The sequence below is a fragment of the Rhinolophus hipposideros genome (genome assembly GCF_964194185.1).
Source record: "Rhinolophus hipposideros genome assembly, chromosome: 15".
Classification (NCBI taxonomy): domain Eukaryota; kingdom Metazoa; phylum Chordata; class Mammalia; order Chiroptera; family Rhinolophidae; genus Rhinolophus; species Rhinolophus hipposideros.
The window spans coordinates 7,528,589-7,553,613 of NC_138061.1; the positions used below are offsets into that span (position 1 = coordinate 7,528,589).

The window sequence follows — 25,025 nt, forward strand, 5'->3', positions numbered from 1 at the left end:
AACATCTCTATTAATCTGTATATACTCTGCTACAGGTTTCAAATGATGGACAGTAAAAGAATATATCATCAGCAAGACCATAAATGTAGACATACAAGATTAATGACCATATAAGAGAAATAAGAAGAAAAACAACCAGCCAACCAACAAAATCCTTAATAATTATTAAAACTGATTATTCAATGAAGCTCTGAATGTCCTGGAATTTGAAGAGAGATGGAAATCATGGTGCATAATGAAATTCTCAGTGCCTGACAAATAGTATCTTCCTAAAGGAAATTATTGACTTTGTTTGAGAAGCACTGAGCATCTTGATGACTAATACATTGTCTCCAAGCAATTTTGTAGGAGAGGCAGAATGCTACTATGTGTCTAGTGTTCTCATTCAACAAATATTTATTTAGAATCTACTGTGTACCGGGAACCGTCCTTGGCTCTGAAATAAACTTGCCAAAGTTCTTACTCTCACAAACTTTACACACTGTGGAGTGGGGTGGGAGGATACATGACAGCAGATGTACAGAGAAAAATAGAAAGACTATCTCAGGTGGTGCAAGTACCATGAAGAGATAAACAACAGGTTGATAAAATAGGACATAACAGAGTGTATTTTGGATTGTATATTGAGGGGAATCCTCTCTGAAGGAATGACATTTTAGCTGGGACCTGAGTATAAGGAGTCAACTGAAGAAAAATCTGGGAGAAGAGCATTCCAGACAGAGTGACGAGCCAGTACAAAGGCCCCAAAATGGAACTGCCTTGACAGTTTCAAGAAAAAAGCCAGTGGGGAACGTAGAGCAAGATGAGGTATTTTATCAGTGGTCAAAAACATAGACAAGAATTAGATCATGTGGGATCTTAAAGGTCACAGTAAAAGATTTGGATATTATTCCAAATACAATAGAAAGTCTTTGGAGGGTTTTGAGTCAAGGGAAATGGTCTGATTTACAATTTACCAGCCCGTTCTAGGTGCTGGGACAAGAATAGATTATATGTGTGTTGGAGGGGAAATGAGGAAGTATAAGACTATTTAGAAAATTGTTCCTATAATCAGCATGAAAGATGATGGGGCTTGGATAATAGCAGTAACAGTGGAATTGGGAGATGAATATAATTTGGAAGTAGGGTCGGAGAATCTTCTGATGCAATTGGTTGTGTGGAGTGAGGGAAAAGGAGGAATAGAGACGGCTCCAAGGACCTCCGGATTGAGAAACGAACTAAATGGGAAGCATATGTCCATTTTTAACAACAGCTCTCCATAAGAGCCAAGCAATATATCATAATATCTAACCAACTAGCAGCTGTTCCCCTTGCTAACTTCATGGGGAAAGTTGATTAACTTTTCCCCCCTTTCTTCTTTCTCCCCCGCCCCACTCCTGCAGCCCAGCTCCAGGGAGAGCTGTTGTTCACAATCTTACCTGTAGAAGGCACAGCTTACTGGCCCATGTGGGAATCCAAACGGCGACCTTGGAGTTAGGAGCAAGGCGCTCCAACTACCTGAACCATCAGGCCGACCCAATTAACTTTTCTAGGCCTCAGTTTCCTCATCAGTAAAATGGGAATCAAAATAGTACCTACTTCATAAGGTGTTGTGAAAATTAAATAATTATGCCTGCAAAGTACTTAGAGTTCATTCATTCATTGGAGCAAGGGTCAGAACCTAAATCCTGTGGTTCAAAGCCAGCCCGGTGCCTGGTTTTGTAAATAAAATTTTATTGGTAAGCAGGTACCCCTATCAGTTTACAAATTGTCTGTCTGCTATCATTCCATGTACGTGATCTCATTTAACTCAAATGGAGCCCTGTGAAGGATGGAGATGTTTTTATCCCCTTTTTAAAACAGAGACTAAGTGGTTTTTCCAAGGTCACACTAAATAAGTTGCAGAGATGGAACTTACACTCAGACTTTCTGCTGCCAAACCCATTGTCTTTCCTTTATCCCTAAGCTCACTGGGCTAGTACACATGCCTGTTTGGAACAGATTCCAACTGGGTTTACTAGTTGCAGGACTCACCAGTTTCCTAATACATGAATAAATGAATAGTTTGTGGGCAAAATATGTAGAATGTTTGGTTTTAAACCAAAAGGAAAGTTTGCACCAAATAAGGACTAATAACTGCAAATTCAACATGAAAATATTTCCTCTCTGGACATTAGCAGTGATTCCTAGCACTCTCTCCAAGGAGAGGGTTTGAGAATTCAGTGGTGTTAGAATGTAAAAGTATTCATTCCTTTCACCAGCCATACTGAGCCCACATAGTGGGAAAGAACATGTGGAACAAATAATTTACCAAGATTTTTTCTTAACATGTTGGTAGAAATAGTGCTTTTAACAGCAATTTCATTGGAAAAAAATATATATCAATACTAGAGAATAAAACCCTCATAACTGACATGCAAATAAAGCTAAATCTTGTGAAAAAAGAAAGTGGCCCAACAGCATTTTTAACTTAGTGGTACCATGTTTTCCCAAAAATAAGACGTAGCCAGACCATCAGCTCTAATGCATCTTTTGGAACAAAAATTAATATAAAACCTGGTCTTATTTTAATATAATGTAAGTCCAGACCTTGTATAATATAATGTAATATAATGTAATGTAACATAATGTCATATAATATATAATATAATATAATATACTTGGTCTTATTTTGCTATAATATAAGACTGAGTATAATATAATGACATGACATGACATAATATAATACAATACCAGGTCTTATATTAATTTTTGCTCCAAAAGACGCATTAGAGCTGATGGTCCGGGAAGGTCTTATTTTCGAGGAAACATGGTAGGATCATCTAAATGGCCCAGAAATGTGGAAATGACAAATAATGGTTGTTGAAATGGGGCAGTCTGATCCCTCCCACTATTGATTCCATGTTTTCCTTTATGCACTACCTAATACCTGCCCAGGTAGCTCAGAGAATGAAAAATGTCAGGTCAATAAAACAAAAGCATAAACTTGCCCAATGCAGGGTTTAAATACTCAGTCTCTGTTAGTATGTAGGAAAAGAAAAGATCACTTCAGAACAGGGCCTTCCCCCTCCCCAGAAATGCTTCAATTCAAAATCAATTTTAAAATGAAAGAATATGACTCCGAGAAATAAAAATTACTCTCCTGCCTTCGTTCAGATGACTTCAATTAACCATCAAACATAGAAATGTTTATTAGTGCAGTGTGCCTAATAACGTGTGTTCCACCCAATTGTGGCTTGCTGTGTCACCCTGCACACTCTGTGACACCTCCAGATAGAGGCAAACACTCATCACACAAGTCACACAGGTGGAACCCAGTGGCTTTACAGAACAGATTGTTTTGATGGAATTCTAAACCCCAAACACAACAAAACAAAACGAATCCAAATCAAAGGAAAAATAGTGAAACAAAAATATACATGTAAACCAACCCAGCTCTCCCCTTCCGGACCCTCACCCCCTAACCTCCCCCTTGTATTTGAGCTGTTTGCATTGACTTTAAAAACATATTAATTACATTGGTGTCAGATGGATAGAATCTTTTTGGTGGGATGCAATTGGGATTTTTAGCAAGTGACCAAGTTCACCGCTCTAGTCCCACTGAATGATTTCCTTTATTTCCCATTGACACACACATTATGTCTTTAGCATTGGTAGTATGCTGAATATTACTCATGTGCTTGGTGGGAATTCATTTGTATATCTAGACCAGTGGTTCTCAATAGGGGGCAATTTGTCCCACCAAAGGACATTCGACAATGTCTGAAGATACTTTTGATTGCCATCCAGGGGGCAGAGGTCAGGGATACCGCTAAGCAGCCTGCAGTGCATGCACAGGAGAGCCCACAATATGGAGAATTACGAGCCTCAGATGTCAATTACGCTGAGGCTGAGAAACTCAGGTCTACAAGGACCATGATCGTTACTAATTGGTCAGAGATCTGTGATTAGCAATACAGGGCCAGAACGCACAATCAACAGGACAATAGTCAGTATTGTTTTAATTTATAAACCCCTCATTTCTTCACTGTCAGTAGACTGCAGACTTTCCGTGGGAAAAAATTTAGTTCTTCACAGTGCCCTGAGGAAAGATAGTGAGTAATTAACGTCACTATTGACTTACGCTGTGTTTCCACCCATCATTTTGAAATCTAGTCCTTGTCATGGAACTACCAACATCTTCCACTATTTTTCTTTGTGCAAAATCCATTTCAACACTTCATGGCTAGAAAATTCCTGAGCTCAAGTTGAAGCTCTCAAATTCCCAGGGCCTCTTTCCTTTTGGCTCACAAAAGTGGTCAGAGGTGGCCTATGATAACATAGGTGAAAGCATTGATGTGCGATTCGTGCTGATGCAGCTGGATAATGAGGTGTGCACCGTTGGAGGGAGAGGTGACCATTACCTGAGCAGACGACGCTGGCATCTTCTCCAGGACCACAGTTATGGAGGGACCAGCCAGAGTGAGGGCACTGTCCCAGAAAACTCTCTTTTCCTGTACAGTCCACATCATCCAGGAGAAACTTGCCTTCACCTCCACCGAACTGGGCCTCGACAGGGGCTGCGAGGGCATGCCCACAGTTCAGCTGCCGGCATACCACGTCAGCGTCGTGCATGTCCCAGTGGTCGTCACAAACCTTGCCCCACTGGCCATGGTGGAAAACTTCCACACGTCCAGAACATCTGCCTGACCCATTCACTAGTTGTAGTTGTGGCCAGCCTTTTAAAGATACAAAAAAAATATTGCATGTTAGAAGAAGTAACATATTCTGCTCAATCCACTGGTTGAATCACGCAGCAAGTATTGACTGAACGGCTGCTGGGTCACAGTAGGTAGCACGGCAGATACTGTAGTTCACAGAACAGACCTGGGCTTTGCTGTCACTGAGTCTAGTGTCTAGTTTAAGGCGACTGTAGGAGGTACTCATATTACTCCAAAACTAAGTTCACAAATTAGCAGTTACACAATAGTCACGGGGATGTACAGTTCAGCTTAGGGAATATAGTCAGTAATATTGTAATAACTATGTATGGTGCCAGGTGGGTCCTAGACTTACCAGGAGGATCACTTTGTAAGTTATGTAAATGTCTAACCGCTATGCTGTACACTTGAAACTAATATAGAATTGAATGTCAACTGTAATTGAAAAATGGAAAAAATTAAAAAAAACTGAAACTGAGTTTAGATTTACAACTATGCTAAATGCTAAGAAGCAAAGAGGGAAATATTCATAATGTTTTAAGAGTACATAATGGGAGAGGGGGCTCCGGGATACCTTTTCTAAGAAGGGATGTGGGGCCTGAGCCTTGGAAGAGTAGAAAAGGGTTCAGTAGACAAAAGGGAACAAGGTGGAGGGCAGAACCTTCCTTGGTGTGCGGAAGAAAAGCAGACGTTTATTAGTGACGTGAAAATATAGTGACCCTCAGATGAAATCTCTCTGTTTGGTAGTATCTGTGAGGTTGGAAACCTACCCACCCACTATTTAGAAGCATATGACCCACCAAAGCAATCAAACGAGGAGTTAGAAAACTTTGATTGCTCTGTAAATATCTAATGACTATGCTGCTTTGTACACTTGAAACTAATATACTATTATATGTCAGTGGTCATTGAAAAATAATTTTAAAAAATTTTTTTAAAAACACACAAAACCTTGACTCACCACCAGGAAATGGTGTTAGGATCTTAGCATCTAAGATGAGAGAGAAAAAAAAGAGGTGTCGTTACCGTGAAAAATAGTCCACCCAAGTTAATGGGGTAGCGTTGCATGTATGTGACACTCTCATGGAGTAGACACTGAGCACGCTTTGGGAAATGTATTCAGTGGGTTGTTTCTGATTAGTGACAAGTGAGAAATCAATAGTGTTTGGGCAGCTCAGCGTCACTCAAGCATTGTTTTCTAAACTGGATTATTTGTGTAAAACACCTCCTTTCAGAAAGGCAAAAAAGTCAAGTGCTTGCAGAAATGCATTCCTCATAAAGAGACTTCTGAGAAAGAGGGGTGCTGAAGGGTTAACAGCAAAGGGTGTGCTTTTCTCCTTTCACCTGTGAATTTGCTAAACGGGGATGAAAAGGTGCTCAGCGCCCTGAAGCTACACACTGGTCTGGTCCGGTTCACAGACATTACTGGAGTGTCTGAAGTGAGGATTTTGATAGATTTTGCACCTTGAGACTTTCTGCCCTTCAGCTCCCACCTGTTTCTTTCAAACTCTGAACATTTGCAAATTACACCTAGATTCAGGGCAGTTTTCCCAGAATGTAGGCATATTTGGTGGAGCAGACAGAGCACCTGATGAGGAGTCCAGAGGCCTGAATAGTTGCCATCTGATATTGGTGGAGGTACTTCAACTTGCCGGGAAACTCAGTTTCCTTATTTGTAAAAAAGGGATCGTAAAACAACCCTGCCTGAGTTGTGTAAGGAATGGGTTAATGGATGGACTGTGCTTTGAAAACTAGAAAGCGCTATATCACCTGATGGCATTTTTGCTTTGAGGCAGTCTTTTAGGCAAAACCATTCAACAGATTCAGTATACCTGGACTTCGCATACAGGACATGCTGGGAATACAATAAAGAGCACATGACACCAACGTCTTCCCGTGCCCAGAGTTGTGGGTGAACCAGCCGCTGTGGGAGCTCTGCCACAGGTAGGCCACGGTCCCAAAGCACTGCCAAAGCCCTGCACGTTGTGCAAAAGAATGGGGTTGGGGCCTGGCCAAAGTGGGCCTCTCCAGGGTCAGAGATGGCCATCCCACAGCCCAGCTGCCGGCACACCATCTGTGCTTCACTCTCGTCCCACAGGTCGTTGCACATTGTGTACAACACACCTTCAGATATACCTGGACATGGCCAGAATACTTTCCAGAACCTTCCATGAGCTGCACAGCAAGCCAGTTTTGGGGAGAAAGGCAGCCCATTCCCAACTACCACCAAAGTGTTGGTGAATGGAGTTATCGTTTTCCCCACCACCATCACCATCCAGATAATCACTACTGTTTATTGAACGCCATCTGTGTTCCAGACACCGTGCTAAACCCTTTACAACGAACATCTTTTTACGGCTCACACTACCAGAGAATGGTCACCACAGTGGACTCTGGGTTTGCGTCTCAGCTCTGCCACTCACTCGCTAGGTGATTTGTGTGGGCCCCTTCACCTCTCGGTTCCCTCGTCCGTAAAGTGGGGACAGCGATAACAGTGTCCGCCTCAAAGGAGATTAATCAGTCGAATGCACAAAAAGGGGCTGGCACAGAAGCAGCTCTCAGGAGCTCCCAATTTTCTTAATTTCCACTTTACCAACGAGTAATTAGAGAGATGAAGAGACTGATAGGAATTCCCACGGCTACCTGCTGACGAGAGCCCTTAGCAGGTTGGTTCCCTGACTTATTTCTTCTTAGTGGCTACAGAACAGGGCTTCTCAAAGTGTGGCCCTCACACAACGCGCATCATTCAAATCTTTGGGGAGGTGTGTTTAATACGCAGATTCCTGGAGCGCACACCATGTCTGGGAGTGGGGCCTGGGGTTTTACCAAGTCAACAAGCTCTTGGGGGGATGATCATATACTCCAAGATTTAAGAGCACCTGCAATAGAGATCCTAAAGTCAGTCTTTAATGTGTAAGAACCATGAAATCAGACAAAGATCTGAGGACATCCCTGTCTTGTTCAGCAGAAATAAACCCCTTTATTCTGGGGATGAGCGACTCGCCCTACTAGGTGGGGACCGTCCATCTCCAAGGGCATTCACTGCTTCTTGGCGTCTTCTGCCCCACAGGTGCCACTCTCGGGCCCTGGTTCCCTTAGGCCAAGGGGTTGTCTGGTTCTGACTCACTGTCTTGCTGCTCCACAGGTGTACCCGGCATGGTGCTTCTCTTAGGGAGTCCCTTCCATGGCCGTTCTCTGTTTCCTCTGACGTCTCTCCTGGAATAAACTGAAACACATAAGCCATGTTAGAACCTAGGTGCTCAGAACAGGGAGAACACAAACTGGCATCAGAAAGCAACTTCCGGTCTATACTCTGAACCCATTGACTCACAGGTTCAGCAGAGGGAGGACTGGAAATTTGAATTTTTAATAATCCAAGTGATTATTTTGTCGTTCAGCTAAATTTGGGAACCCATTTCTGGAATCACCTCTCTTTAAGCTCTTGCTTTGAAGTATACTGTGTCTTCTTTTTGATCAGATAAATGTTTGTACTGGTTACTCCAGCTTTTTGTCAGCCAGTCCATTTTATTACACCTTACCTATCTGTAGTTAATTTTGAAGCATTTTCTTTAATTAAGCTACAGCTGAAAAACTGATAAATTTGAACCTGCTTTTTAGTTTTAATTTGATGTTTTCCAATATCTCCCGAGTTTGTCTGTTTACAAAAAGAGTCTTTTTTTTTTTCGCTTTAACTTTATTTCTCTAGTTGACTCTTCCTTTGGAGGTAATTTAATTAACTTTAGTTAATTCATATTACATGTTTGGATTTGTCTTGTAAAGGTAGCTTTGGCGAGGGGTGAGATATTTGTGTTACTCCTTATAAACACAGCAATCCTTTTTTCCTGGTTCCCAACTCTTTCTGGTTACAATCACTTTGACATAACCATTGTCTTTGAGCAAACAAACAAGGAATATCCTGCAGAGCACCCCTTCTGATAGATTTTGCACCTTGAGATTCTCTGCCCTTCAGTTCCTACCTTTTCTTTCAGCCATTATGAAAAGACAACCTACTCAGTAGACAAAGTACCCAGGACATACGCCCATGATGCTGTTGGGTCTGAGTTGATTTACAGTAGTCCATTTAAACCTCACATGTCTATTGGGGAAGGCCTGCTGCGTTTTGTCATTGGATAAGGTCTTGGGGACATATGAGAAACATATAGAGCCTGGTACTTAGAGTTGGAAGAAAAAAATCTATGTCAACTACACAGGTTGAACACTAGAGCAGACAGGATGCAGTCCAATGACTAGATGTGTGCTAGGCTGCAAGACCAAGGAGAGGTCTCTGTGTGGGGAGGGGACACTTCTGGACGTCAGCTAAGTTAGTTGACCACATAAGAGGCAATGCTGGGATTTGGTACCAGAGTCTAGACATTTGGTCCATAAATTATCTAGCCCCTCATGTTCCTGGGCACTTCTGCTTCTTTTCTTTAATTCTGCTTTTCCTCCCACACCTCCTATGTCCCACCACCAGGTCAGGTCAATTCTTCCATTTACAGTGCCACTTCTACGCATTCCTTTGCAAAAGCAATAATCACTATGTCTACAGAGAGCTTACACTTTGCAAAGCACTTTCGCACCCATCATCTCATTAGCTGTCAGAGAAGCCCTGTGCCATGTGTGTACCAGGCCCAGTAAGGTGACTGGATTGATGTCACCCCTGTCCCCCCAAAGCAGCATCTCTACTGCTGCTGTCCAAAGCCCCTCTGGCCACCTTGAATTAGGGTTTTTATTTTTTTTTTTAACTTTGTGTGGACTCCCATGATCTTTTTTTTTTAAACCAGCTTCCCTAATTCAATCTCTTCTTGCCTTAGGCCATGTCACATGCGCACTCTCCTGAAAAAGCCACTTTAGTGTCACTCCCCTGCTTACTATGATGCTTCATTACCTAGTGAATAAAGGCCAAAGTTGTTAACCTCAGTTTCAAAACCCTCCATGATCAGTTACGGCTACCCTTCCAGCTCCTCTCCTGTTTACGTATTGTTCTCCCGCCCTCAGAAGGAAGCTTCATGCTGTCCACTTCTATGACTTTTCTAGGGTTATTGAAATTCCTTGGAATGTCATAATCCCTCATATAAACATGGTATCCTTGCCATCTGGCCAAGACCAATCCCAAAATGGGAAAACTTTATAAAGTGTTTTCTAATTCTCCCAACTGGAAGCCTGACCAACCAGAGTCCTCTTGTTCAGTTCATTCAAGTGTAGCAAATATCACTGAGTATCTGGGGACCAAATGGCAAAGGATAGTGTCTCAATAACTCACTGGATAGCTATTGACTTGGAGCTACCTGTGTTCATGTCTTGTCTTACCAATCAGATCGGAGGATCCTGGATGGAAGGAACCATCCTTCTTCCAGTGCTGGGAACCTACTAGGCATTCACTAAATGACAGGCCAATGAATTAATGGTGTAGGATATCAGGCAGAACTTGAAGAATGGGTTGGCTAAATTTAGAGGAAGTAGATAAATAAGAATGAGTCCTTTTCTATCGGAATCAATAAGGTATCCATCTGAACTAGAGCAGTGGCTCTGTGATGGAAGAAGAGTGGACATGAGGATGGATAAATAGATAAGATTGATTTTTTTTTTTAGGGTTTTGAATGTTAGGAAGAGAAACATGGACATTTTAAGTGATAGTGGAGGCTCCATTTTGGGTTCTTGCTAAGAGAAGGGACATAACAGCACAGTGCAAAGGTAGCTAGAGGTGAGTGAGAGACAAAGGCAGGGAGAAAATTGGGGTGCAGACGACTTTAGTCAATAAACCAGAAGGTGTTGTGGGCTTGACCTTTGATGGCAGCTCCAGGTATAAAAAATAAGGTGAAGAATAAAATGTAAGACAATGTTGAGATAGAGAGGGAGAGAGAGAGAGAGAGAGAGAGAAAATTTATGTGTGTGCATGTGTGTATGTGGGAAGGGAAGGTTGGCCCTCAGCCTTGCATGCTGCGTAAGGCGGCGTGATACCTGCTGAAAATCTGACCAGAGGTGAATGAGACAGAGGACAGCTGTGACAGCTGTGTGGGCCTAGCAGAGATCTGACACCTTGAACTTCCCTCCTGACCATGGTGCCAGGGATGGAAGCCCAGGGTTTGAAGAACAACAGAGGCAGGGCTAAGTGACCGGGCAGGGTCTGTGGCCATGCAGGAAGGAGGGGATGTTGTGGTCAGGTGCAACACCACAGCTGAACAGATTGTAACTTGATCACAATGTGGTGTTTAGAGGCTATTTTAACTATTTAACTTGGATTGTGTTGATCAGATAAACTCTACACCAGGGAACAATCACATTTTCATAAACAGTTCTTCCTTTTCCAGTAGTCAACAAGTTGCCCTTTGTCCTCACATTTTCCATGTGAATCGCCCTATTAACCAAGCTTCAGTGGCCTGTGAGGCCCCAAATCCCTCTGATATAAGTGAGACCTGCTCTGAACTGTGGTTGCATTTCTGGGTGATTGTTCCCAGAAGGTCTCACTGGTCCCATTGTCTGTAAGACTCTTGTGCAATTGGCATGAGTTGCCTATAAACATCTATGAGTATGAGGGCATATCATATCACTAACCCATACATTCCTGGAAGCTCAAGAATGCTCCCTATAAACTGTGGAGTGATGCACACATCTTGGGGCGGAGCAGAGAGGTGAGAATACAAGTGTGAACAAAAAGGATTGGAGAAGGGGCAAAGATAAAAGAGGAGACAGATCGTCCTTGTGAAAATGGACCCAGAGATGGCTAATACTTGCAAATTGTGTCTATAAAATCTACTGCGCCTCTCAAATATCCTTGTGTTTAAGGGACTCAGGAAGGAGCAATCCCATCATCTTGTTGTCCTTATTTTGAGAGGATCCAGTAAGCAGATATCAATGGTGTGATAGTCTTGCTCATTGTTTTTCATTCATTTGTTCAGACTATTATGGAATGTCCTCTTCTGTGCCAAGAAGTATGCTAGGAAATGGGTCCAGAAGTGTAACAGTGTGTGCCCTCAGTGTGGCAAGTATTGGCAGTAAGTTGGCAAATTTCAAGAAACGCAGGATAAAGCAGAGGAAGAAGAGAGCTGAATATCAAAATGCCTAATTCAGTGTAATAAATAGCCCTCATTTTGGCTGATTTAGCCATTGGGACTTGGTTTTTCAGTGTAATGGGAGGCTGGGGTGGGACCAGAGGTGATGCTAATCTTTGTTCCAGGAACCCACTCTCTGCTGTTTCCAATACGTTATCAAGTAGTTATCAAGGTGTAGTCTTAAGAGAGTCACTGAAATTTTTTTTTTTTAAAGTTTATTGGGGTGACAATTGTTAGTAAAGTTACATAGATTTCAGGTGTACAACTCTGTATTACATCATCTATAAATCCTATTGTGTGTTCACCACCCAGAGTCAGTTCTCCTTCCATCACCATATATTTGATCCCCCTTACCCTCATCTCTCACCCCCTACCCCCTTTACCCTCTGGTAACCACTAAACTAGTGTCTGTGTCTATGAGTTTTTGTTTCTCATTTGTTTGTTTTGTTCTTTTGTTGTTTTTGGTTTATATACCACATATCAGTGAAATCATAGGGTTCTCTGCTTTTTCTGTCTGACTTATTTCGCTTAGCATTATACTCTCAAGATCCATCCATGTTGTCATAAATGGACTTATTTCACCTTTTCTTACCGCTGAATAGTATTCCATTGTGTACATATACCACGACTTCTTTATCCATTCATCTATCGAAGGACATTGTGGTTGTTTCCATGTCTTGGCCACCGTAAACAAGACTGCCTCTTCAATAAATAATGCTGGCAGAATTGGAAAGCCACGTGCAAAAGAATGAAACTGGACTGCTATCTTTCACCATGTACCAAAATTAATTCCAAATCAATCAAAGACTTAAGCATAAGACCTGAAACAATACACTGCATAGAAGAAAACATAGGTAATAAACTTATGGACCTTGGGTTCAAAGAGCATTTTATGCATTTGACTCCAAAGACAAGGGAAGTAAAAGCTAAAATAAATGAATGGCACTATGTGAAACTTAAAACTTCTGCACAGCAAAAGAAACCATCAACAAAATAAAGAGGCAACCAACTGAATGAGAGAAGATTTTTGCAAACAAGTGCCTCCGATAAGGGGCTAATATCCAAAATATACAAGGAACTCATGCAACTCAACAACAAAAGAACAAATAACCCAATTGAAAAATGGGCAGACGACCTGAAGAGACATTTCTCCAAAGAGGACATACAAATGGCAAATAGACATATAAAAAAATGCTCAACATCACTAATCATCAGAGAAATGCAAATAAAAACCACAATGAGATACCACCTCACCCCAGTCAAAATGGCTATCATCAAGAAGACAAATAGTAACAAGTGTTGGAGAGGCTTAGAGAAAAACGAGCTCTCATACACTGTTGTTGGGAATACAGACTGGTACAGCGATTATGGAAGGCATTGTGGAGGTTCCTCAAAAAATTATGAATAGAATTACCATATGACCTAGCTATCCCTCTCCTGGGTATCTACCCAAAATATCTGAAAACGTTTATTCATAAAGACACATGTGCTCCAATATTCACTGTAACTTTGTTTACGGTGGCCGAGTCACTGAATTTTAAGGTGGCTTTTTTTCTCATCGCCCAGAAATTATTAAACTCACTTATACCAAATGGGGGGGTTGTCTCTTAACTTCCCCCCTCACGCCTATCCTAAATCCTTTAGGCACTTGATTCCAAACAGTTTGAATCGTAATCCTAATCCATTCTACTTCCCAAGAGTAACAATGTACTTCAAGTAAGGCCTTGGGGGCAGAGCTCATTGAGATTCATTCCAGATTGTTCCAGGGTCACTTGAACCCTGCCTGCAGCTACATTCCAGGAGCCCGTACTTTGTTACTTTTAGCACCATCAAGTCGGGGTGATCTTTGCCACATTGGAACAAATATGATGAATTTGAATTCTGAATTCTCTCAGAAGTTTGAAAAATGTTATGCTTCAGAAACCCCCATCCATTTCCCACATATACTTGGTATAGTTCATAATTCTTCAGAGAACCTGCTTGCTCAGGATTGGGGGAAAAAAACCTCCTTTCCTGCTATATATGCTAAAAATATTGAATCTATTTCTTGAAACCTACCACTGAAATATTGAAAGGGGAAAATATCTTCGCTTTTCGGGGGAATGGAAACATTAGGTAAAATGTTATCATCTAAATCTGATAACCTATATTTTCATCTCTTCTCAGTATAAAATACACAGTTTAGAATTTACAGCATCTACAATAACAGTTAACATTGATTTAGCATTTTCTAGGCCTGAGGCATTCTTCCAAGTAATTTACAAACATTATTTCATTAAATCTCCCCAATAAGCCAATGAATTATCCTCTTTATAAGTGAGAGGAAACAACAGCATGGAGAGATTAAAAAACTCACCCAAATTCACAAAATTTTATATGTAGTTAGGCCTTGAATTATGCAGACCTTTCTGGCCCTAAAACCATGTTCCCAAACTCATACATATAAATGAAAAACATAGCCATATAAATGAAAAACAAGGCCCCAAATCTCAAAGGATTCAAGAAATCACTTAAATCCTCCTTAACACCCTAGTATGTTTTAATAAATATGTTTGAGTAGCTTACATAAACACATCTGTTAAATTAGTTGCAGAATAGAAAATGAGTTTGAGTATAAACTTTCCAATCAAACATTATTCTGTGGGTGAAGAGTTAGATTTTCCTTTATAGTGATAAACATTCTATTCAAGGCATTTGTTGATCAAGAGTATTTCCAAATTATCATTTGTTAGTATAAGTAGAAAAGCTAAGTAACAGAGGACTTTAAAGTTTTCCCTGAAAGACACAAAACAGCAATAAAAATAATTGAAACTATGTAGATAGTTTAAATTAATTTAGTTCCAAATTAAATTAAAATTTCCTTAAGAGGACTAGATGTAGAGAACAGATTAAGATTAAGAATATGAAATTGATGATTTTTTAAAAATAAAAAGGTACAGATTTTCAGATTAGAAGACTTTGTGAATCAAGTCCAGATAATTTTATGTCATGTCAAATATTTCAGACTAAGATATTCGTTTACGCTACATCTTTCAATTTCATTCAGCAACAGTGAAGAAGTCATGATAGTAATTCCATACCTCTAGTGCTAAAATATCAATATATAGGCCAAAGAACATTTTGAAGCCCTTATTTAATTATCCTACAGCTCAGTATTCCCTCTTTGTCCATCTCTCTCCAGAATCCTAAAACTGGAGCCATATTTTTAAAGAGCAATAAATTGGCTAGTGCCTTGTTCCCAGAAAATAAATCTGACAGAAGATATTTGACTCAGCTTCCCTAAATCAATTCTGATTGTGCATCGGTGACTACCCCGCCACAGCGCTTCAGTGGTTGGATTGCATGAAATACAGTAAAAGCTCTCTTTGTCTGGATTTCATTTTAAGCTCTCCAACAGTGTGCTAGTGAACTATCTGCAAATATCCATACTTTCTCTTTCATGTTTGGAATGAGGCATGAGCAAAATAGCCCCAGGGCATCAGCTGCTTACCTGCTTCCTGTAGAATAACCACATGGAAGAGCAGCAGCCAGAGAAGGAAGGCTGGGCAACCCATGCTGGGAAGGCTTCCAGCTACTGGAGAACATGAGATTTCAGCTTTATATGCTCTGCAGGCTCCCCGGTTGGGGGTGGCATGCAACTTGATGCTCTTTTCAGGCGTGGATTGGCTGGCTTTCAGAGCAGGGCACAACTCATTTGGTTTGGCATGTTGTGTGTATTTGCTAGAGGAAAAGGTGATTCTACCTACTAGAGGCATTCCTTGGAATAGTTGGACGGTGTGATCAGAGAGATGAAGAGAGAAATTGTGTGCTGGTACTTGGCTAGACAGGTGGGACCCTGTATCTCCTGAGAGGGGGAGAGAGGCCTCCAGGGGCCCTAGATTTCACAGAAGGCAACATTTCCTTTAGCATGTGGCAGTTCCTAGAGGAAGAAGCTGTGGACATCTACTCATTTTCAATGCCCATACCTGCCTTCCCTCCTTTCTTGAAGTTTTCCCTTATTCCCCAACTACATTCTCTAATTCCCACAGCACCACTTGCTACCTCTCTTATAACACTCAGTACATTCTGCCTTAAGTGTAGTTTCTACTTATTTAGTCATTTCCCCCACTAGCTTGTAAACTCTTTGAAGGAAGGACTTCTCTTTCATCATTCATAGTCTTACTTACAATGAGTCTTACTTACAATGTTGCTTACTTAGCATGATGCCTTGTTTTTAAATATTTGTTGAATGAAACTTTGAAGTATTCATTGATATCTGATGTTCTTCAAATTATTGCTTTCCTAATAGATATTTTCCCTCTACTTAAGTCATTGGCTTAGAGTAACAAATTATCCCAAATTCTCAGAGAATTCTCCTCTGCTCTGAGCCTTAGGATATAACAGTCTTCTGATAGAGAACACACCAGAAGTGCCTAACTCTATATCTCCGTGAATGAAACAGTGGAAAGGATAGAAAAGTTTTTTAGATGCATGGGGCCCTGGGCTGTGAGAAGGAGTTGGAAGGAAGTGTCTTTCCAACAGAATACTCACTCTAATCTTACTTATTAAGACCATTCTGCAAGTTGCGTAAATCCAATGTGTGGGTTTCCATGTCCCGCAGGAATGTCTTCCGGGCTTCTCTTGTGTACAGGATACCCAAGGTCAGGCAGGTCCACATCTGCTCATGATGGAAAAATAGGATCTTTCAATGCAGGCATGGGAATAGAAAGATGGGTAGAAGAGCTGTGACTTGGGTTCAAAGGGCCTGGGTCTTGTTTTCTCCACTGTGATTTTGGGTAATGGACTTAGCTTCACTAAGTCTTAGTTCTGTCATCTAAAAAAGTGAGATAACACTATACGCCCTGCTTACTTTAGAGGGTTATTGGGAGAATTTAATAACATTAGATATATATAAGAGATCTGTAAATTTTACAAGCAAGATCACTCTTTCTCAATAGATGTCCTCGTAACAGAGATTTTGAGTTTTTCTAACAGTCTCAATACTATAGATCATAGAATAAATTCAGTCAAATTTAGTTAAGGCAGGAAAAAAGTAGGTATAAAGGGAGAGAGATTATTACAGAGACAAAATAACTGAAGCTGGTATAACATTTCACAGGCTAAAAATGAATCTATTTGTTTTTCTATAACTCAGTCTGTCTTGGGAACTCCCATTCTGTCCAGGGAAGGCTATAGAATTTAGTTAAAATAAGTCTAAATAAGTGGAATAAAGTAAAATAATAGTCACGTAACTCCTTATATTTGCCTAGTACTTAATTACTTTTCTGAGTGTTTCACATTCATTATTGCATTTTAATTCTTAAGTTTGGTGAGTAAGCAGAACACTAAGTCTTATCTCCATTTTATGCATGGGGAAACTGAGACATGGAGAAATGGACTCTCATGCCCAAGGTTAGCTGGTGAGAGAATGAAGCTGTAGGAAAAGAACTCAAGCCATCTGGTTCTCACGTTCTCTGTCTCAATGTCCTTAAAAAGCCACATGGGACAGGTGAGTACTCTCTTTTTCTATGGTGTATTAGACTTATATTATAATTTCTGGGAATAGCTTCTACTTCAAGTTTGTAACTCTAGGTAGATATTATTGTTGTATTTATGGTGGTCATTGTTACATGGCTGCACCAAGCCAGCCACCTACCACACTCTTGCACAAAATGTAAAATAGATATTAACCTTGTTTCCCACACCTACCGTATAAAGTGGTTGCACTATATTTTTTATTTTTTTAAGAAAATAAGCTAAATATTTAATCCTATAGTGATAAAAAGATGACTTTGATCTAACAATATTTCCTTTGACTGACATATAAATCACCAAGCAGCTAATGTTATAATGTGGTCCAACTAGATATTTTAAACTTTTATTACTTAAGAGTTCTTCAAAATCAAATAAGCATGTGTTCTACTTAAAACAGAGATTGTGTTTCCATGAAAAACTGACAAGGCACAGCTAAGAGAAACTGACCTAAAAAACATTTTCATTGGTTTTTCTGAAACACTTTTAAAAATAAATAGTGATCTCAGATGACAATTATGATAAATATCACACCTCTAACCTTATTCCTACGTGACAAAGAAACTTACAGGATGACGTAATGATGATGAACACACAATACAGAATTGACAGCTTCCTAAATATTGGGTCCAACGCACAGGATCCCAGTTCAAAGTGGGATAACCTGGCTTGCTCTGGGTTTTGTTTTCCTTCTTACTTCTTCTTTTTTAAAAACAAAATTCTTTCTTTCCTAAAACAAAAGCAAAATTTAACGCATAGGTTATAAGTCATGGAGAGTTTTATTTTAGGCTCTTATAGTCAAAGTTTCTCTCAAGGATAGACATATGCTCTGAACATACATATTCACTGTGATATGTGCTCTGCTGGTTATGGATACATTTTTTGTTTCTTTTCTGGTCCCTCATTTTTTCTGATCTCTTTCCACTTTGTCACCACCAGCATCTTGACTTCTGTATCACAGTTATTTTTGTAATCTTCTCCTGTGACATCGATATAGATTGTAGGATGATACAGTCATGGAGAAAGAGCCCTGATTTGTAATCTGCAACAAAGACAGCTTTAACGAAAGACTCTAAGCCTCCACTCTCAACAATAATTGAAGAAAGAACAAAGGAAGCTGGTCTGTTCCCTATTCCTTGCACATCCTTGCACTTCTCAGAGTGGCATTCTTGCCTTTTCTCCTGTGTATTCTGACGCACCATGTGTGCCTGTCATATCTGTCCCATCGGAGAAGAGGGGACCCAGATTATCTGGGGTTGATTTCGTTTTCTGTCAACACCTCACTTGTGAAATACCATTAGGTTCAAGAAGAAATCCCACTGTGAAGCTCATAGGTTCACCATCATTTGGAAACGTGAGTCTGGAATATTCAGGAGCTCTAGAATATTTTCAACATGTTTCAGAGAAAGTTAACATTTTTAAACAGAGTACACCAAAACCGAGGAACTCTTGAGGCATTAGTTCTCATTCTTGGCTGCACACTGGAATCTTTTGGAGAACTTTACAAAATACTCATCTCTGGGTCCCCAACATTCTCATGTAATTAATGTAGGATGTTACTTGAGCATCTTGATTTTAAGCCCAACCCATCACCGCACCTTCACACATGAATCTAATGTCCAACCAAGGCTGAGAACTGCTGCTCTGAGCTCATCTTCTCTTTCACACTTTGATCTCAAGCTTTGCCTTCTTATTGGTTGCTTTTTATTCATCTTCTGCTGGCTTTTATGCGGCAATGAAGACTTTATACCTTGTATCTAACAGAGTTCGATAGATAGCACACTCTTTTTTCAAGATCAGTAATTTCCTTATAAAATGTGGGTTTTATTGGGGCACATTCTGTGTGAAGGAATTTGATGGTGTATTAATTTGCTAGGGTGCCTTGAACAAAGTGCCACAAACTGGGTGGCTTAAACCACAGAAATTTATTGTCTCCGAGTTCTGCAGGCTAGACATCTGCGGTTAAGTTGTTGAGAAGTTTGTTTTCTTCCGAAGGTTGTGAGGAAGAATCTATTTCAGGCCTCTCTCCAAGCTTCTGGTGGCTTGCTGGCAATCTTTGTTGTTCCCTGGCTTGCAGAAGCACAACCCCAATCTCTGACTTCATGCTTACTTGGTATTTTCCCTGTGTTCCTACCTGTCTCCAAAGTTCCCCTTTTTATAAGAACATCAGTTATATTGGATTAGCACCCACCCTAGTGGCCTTATTTTAATTGGTTACCTCTATCAAGAACCTCTCTTCAAATAGGTCACATTCTGAGGTCCTAGGGATTTAGAACTTCAACGTATGGGTGGAATATGATTTAGCCCATGACATGTGGTATTAACTGGAAGCTCAGTCACCACAGGCAAGGCTGAAATTTTTATCTTCATCAACAAAGTCAACACCCAAAATCGCAAACACAAAATCCTGAGTTACAAAGTGAAAGCCATCCAAGGCCAAAAGGAGAGCTCCAAGCCAGCTCTGCTTCCTCACCACAGTGTTCTGACTCTTCACCCCCATTTCTGCCACCTTGTCCCCTCGTCCCCTCATCCCTCCTCCTGAGGTGTATTTGGCCTCCTTGGGATAATCAGGTCTGTGATGTGTTCAGTTCTTCAGCATCAATGAACATCTCTTGACATCACCATTCTCAATGTTCCCCCTCCATTCTCCTCATCCTGATGTTTCACAACAAGTTGCCCTCCTTGGTTGAATGGGTCCACTTCCATGTCACCACATTGGACATGTTAAAAGAGTGCCTGATACTTCGACTGCCCACCGACAGTGGCTGCAGTTGGGATGGAGGACAGCAAAGGTTGCAAACACAAGAGTGACTGCTGCTGAGGTGACCATGCTGATGGGAAGCGGCTGTAGCTGTTGCTGAGGGGACCTACAATTGACTGAGGAGATGGAGCTGCGGTGATGGTGGTGGAAGTGATGGAAGCCGCCACGAGGGGACTACAATGGGTGATAGTGGCAGAGGTGGCCCAGCTATAAAAACCACAAGCCTTGCCTGTGACTGAAAGGGTAAGAGGTACAAAGGAGAAGCAGACAATGAACCTAGAAGGCACTATATAGGCTTTACAGATGGCTGCTCTTTTTGTTTTAAACACTACTATTAAAAATATTAACAACTGATTTTCCATTTATAGAATCAATGGACTCTTGAACAAAAAAGAGGCCAAGCATTGCACAACAAAGTATGCTCCACCCGCCATTTTCAGAGTCTCAGTCCTGGCCACTCAAGTCTCTCCCTTGGACTCTGTTCCAAGGCACACAGTTGAAAGAATGTAAAAATGTACTCTTCTTGGGGTTGGATCCCAAATAAGATATACTATAACTCCCTCCCTCTTATCCTGCAGGAGTTCTAGTATCTTTAGGCGATGCTTTGCCAGCTAGGATTTTAAGATAAGATGGATTTATATTTGTATACCATAATGCATGTGATCTTTTTATGCATGCCCAGTTGGGTTCAGCCTTCTCAAAAGAATGAAACTCCTCCTCGGGTGAGTACCAAGTGGGGCAAAATGTCTATCGGGGAAATTCAGACAGAGACCAGCTCTCTACACTATCCTCTCATAAAATGGAGAGAAGCCCGAGACCTTCAGAGGACCCTTAAGCTCCACCTCAATTTGTGGGAAAGACCAGAGTTTCACATAGACATTTGCAAATCCAGGTGAAGCAAGCAAGGGTGCTTCCAGATGAAGAACACATCACATTTCCAGGCAGGAAGAGATAGTTGGGGGGAGGGTACACCCTGCATTTTATTAAACATATGGAAGACTCTACCTCAAGATGATGATGATACCTGGTTGAAGTTTCCTGAAAAACTGAAGGTGATTCAAGATTGAGACCTGCCATCAGAACTGGGTAGCCAACCAGTGCAGATCACAATAGGACCATCGTGAAAATTGTGGATCTCTCTTACTGGTGGGTAATGAGCCCTCTGAGTGCCTCCTATAACAACTTGGGACCCCGACCCCTTTCCAGAGCCCAGGTCTTCCCAACATAAAATACAAACACAGCAATAAGTCTGTTTAGCCCTTGATGTTCCCTCTACTAGGGTGTCAATATTTTGAATATCATTCAGCTTATCATAGCTGATTACTAAAACTGTTAATCTAGTTTGTTTTGGGAGCAAATGACTTCTAGAACTTTTATATCATTTAACATATATATGCATATTTAAATGCGTTAAGGCACACATAGCTCATAGATGGGTCCCTACTCGTAATAAATGTTCAATAAATATTAGTTATTATTATTGTTAATCTTGGTGGCGTTCCTTATTTCAGGCCAAGCCTGTCATTTGAGGGTGGTGACAGTGCACACTGTTAAACCCTTGCCTCTTTGTTTTCCTGTGTGAGTTTCCCCAGGTCCTATTCAATTTCAATCTCCTTATCAGACCAATTTGCATCTTTCAGTCACCACACCATATCCTGGGGAATCTAACCTCAGATTACATTGAGATTGGTGGTTTTTTGTTGTTTTCCTTCTTCTAATTTTAAATACTGTGACCTTGGCAAATCATTGAAACTTTCCCTCAGTACACTGGTTCCTTTGTAAAACTCACGTCAAGGGTCCTCTTGAGGGAGAATAAGGAGGGTAGAGGCAGCTTCTGTGGATCATCCCCTACATTCTTCTTTTACAGATTCAGACATGGGACTTCCTGGAAGCAAAGACCCTGTAAATCCAAAATCACTGTTATTTGCAACTTCTCCCTGTGTGTGTGCTTGGGAGAATGGTGGTGGGAGTTGTTTTCTCTTCTGAGCATCTCTCTTTCTCTCCTTGTACTTTAATTCCAAGTTTCCCCCCATCATCTCTTCCCTATTATATCTGAGTCACCTTCTCACTTTGACCTTGTCTGAGCTCCCACACATCGGGAGTGGCAGAGCAGTGACTTGAACCCCAGGACAAACCCCTTCGCTGACAGGTGATATATTTCTTCTCAAAATGAAGACACCTGTGTCTTCTCTTCCTTCTGTGTCTCATTTGTATGGATCACTGTCAGTGTGACCCTGACTCATTAAGGGTCTCAGTCATGTCGACAGCATGGAGTTCCCACTGCTGGTGGGCATAGTCCCTCTTTAGAAGACTGAAATGGCTTGTTTTTGCTATTTGCATTTCAAGTTAATCACTCCCTTTTTTAAAGCTAGCTTTGTCTTTGGGTGTGAGCTGTAAAACGGATAATCTTTTATTCTCACTTCTTGGAATACTCTGTCTTAATTAGACAGGAGGGAGGAACATGCCTACATCTTAAGAAGGAAGATAGTGATTTATGCTGAAGCATAATGTACCAAGTCTTGGGAGAATGGGACAAACATCTATACCCAAGTGTTTCTGTGGCCACTCACATTGGCTCGGACTGGCTTCTGTCCTCCTTGTCCCCATTTGATGTGGTAGACATGTTCCATATCATTTGATAACATTAATGTTTTAAATTGTATTCAAAACTCAAGAATTTAAGACTACTTGGAGTGGTCGAAATTCTTTTTGAAGTACTTGCAGAATCAGATCAACTGAAATTGCAGAAACAGTCTTCATCTTGTCAATGGCCAAATGTCCCCTAGCAGCCACGGAAGGGCAGTTACTAGAGCTTTCTTCTCTGTACATGAGAACCTGGACAAAAACCTGTATGCTAAATACTTCAAGTCTAGCTAAAAAGTGATGGTCAAAATCACTGTTTATTTTTCCCATGCACTTAAAAAATTCACATTACTTTAATTTGCCTAAAACAAATGTCCTTAAAACTATAACTGAACTTTGCAATATCTGGGAAGGCATTTACTAAACTTCACAAAACAAAACACATTTGTATAAATTGTGAAAAGTTGGAGAACACCACCTATGTATATTTCTTGGCATATGAAGAGCAAACATTCTTTTCTGTTTCCTCATCTTTTAGAATAGTTGAATATTTTCCCCCAATAATTGCTACATAAGGTCCGCACAAGTATATCATTCTTGGAGAAACTTGTAAAAAAAAAATAAACCATAAATATAAACCCCGTTAAGGAGAGGAATGTCATGGTAATGTTTTGGCTTTTACATTTAACATGTTTATTTCATTTTATTTTTTTCCATGCTTAACCATCAGACTGATGCTTAGGATATCTTAAGGCCATGGTCTATAGTTATAGCTGTAGTTGTTTCTCAATGGGCCTTCTCTAAATTATATCCCGTCTTCTCCCAAGCAAACCTCGTTTGTACACAGTGAATTGCAGCAAGAGGCCACATGCTTAAATGATTATAGGGGAAAGGAAAAAAGACCTGACTGAAAGTTAGAGCTATGCTATGTTTAACAAAATATGTAGAGATAGTCACCCACAGGGAAATGCTTTATAGGAACTACCATATTCAGCCTGGAAAAGGCTGTGAAGCAAACTTACCATGACTTGGAATGTGAACGTGGAAAGGAAGGAAAGACAGACTATATGACCACAGAATAAGAAAGACTTCAACTTAAATTACAACCTAAATAATGTATAACAGGGACATACATTAATTTCTAATTCAATTCATAATTATTAACAAGAAAATGAAGAATGGTTTGCACTTTTGAGATATCAAATAACCCACCTGAAACTATGGTATTTATTAGTTCACCAACACCAATTCATTCCAGGTGCCATCACCATAACCAGGCACCCCTACACCTACCCAAATTCTGTCTCCTTTGTTTTCTGGCATAAAATTATATTCTAGACATAAAGGAGTGGGAGTTGCTCCCTCTCCAAGTCATGATGGGAACCAGGAAGTTCAACTGTGAGCTCTTCCAGCCTTGCACAAGAAAGAAAAGGCTCCTTTCTCCCTGGAACTTACCCTCTAACAGGTGGAGGGAGAAAATAAACACACTTTTAATAAAAAGACGAAAACAAAACAAAACCAAAAAATATAGAGTAATAAGTACTATAAAGAAAATATATTGATTTCAATATATACGCCTGTCTCACTCCACTTCATGAGCTCTTCCACAAGGGAGGGACCTGTCTTGTTCATCTCTGTACCCTTGCCATCTAGCCAAGAGTCAAGCTGATGGCATGCTCAAGCGAATGCATGCATGCACACGTGAATGTATGCGTGACTGTGTGAATACTGCAGGATTCAAATGCAGAGAAAAATTCTCTCCCTTGTAAAGTACTACATTTAAGTACACTTGGTGTGGCTCCAAGGAGAAGGCTCTTTTTTCCTATTTCATTTGTGTCCAGTCTTCCGAAAGACTGCGAGGCAGGAAGCAACATTCCAAATACAAGAAGGCTGTCCATCCCCTTATCTCCTGCTCTGTCTGGTTGTAGTATAACCAGCAGAATCATGGTTGGGTTTGCCTGGCGCCATCTTCATGCCAGACTAATACAGGAAGTTGTTATTTAAAGATAAGGGAAACCACAGTTAACACCCTCCCTCCATAATCTGATAGAGTCTAAGAACTGCTAAGTCATTTCTGTGTTCGCCTATGGAAAGTTAAGCGGATCTGCAGCACAACTCTCCAGGGAAACCACTAAGCCAAGTGGACTCAGGCATTATCCCAGCTATAAGCTCAGGCACGTATTTCCGGCTTCATGGGAATAGGACAGATTTCTTAGGCATGGACATAGTGGTGCCTTTAGCAGTGACAGAGGGACAACAAAAAACCCAACTTACTCTGTAAGGCTTGCGGCGAGATAATGAGGCTAGTCAGGCGGGTTGGGAAAAGTGAGTGCTGTATTCACCGGTCTGCAGATGGGGGGGTGGGGGCAGCGAAGTTGTGCCCAGGGTAGAGGGACGGAGGCATATATGCGATTTTTGGGGTGGGGGTTGGCTGAGTGA

General features: G+C 40.8%; 1 protein-coding gene across 1 annotated transcript in view; it reads right to left on the bottom strand.

Moving 5' to 3' along the window:
- Positions 1-15,285, bottom strand: part of LOC308508216 (scavenger receptor cysteine-rich domain-containing protein DMBT1-like) — a gene marked incomplete at both ends in the record, with an annotated part of 84,722 nt that extends 69,437 nt beyond the window's left edge. The window contains 2 exon segments of the mRNA XM_081074568.1: positions 4,383-4,697; positions 15,222-15,285. Of these exon segments, the coding sequence (XP_080930694.1) occupies positions 4,383-4,697; positions 15,222-15,285 (379 nt within the window).
- Positions 15,286-25,025: the final 9,740 nt, after the last annotated feature.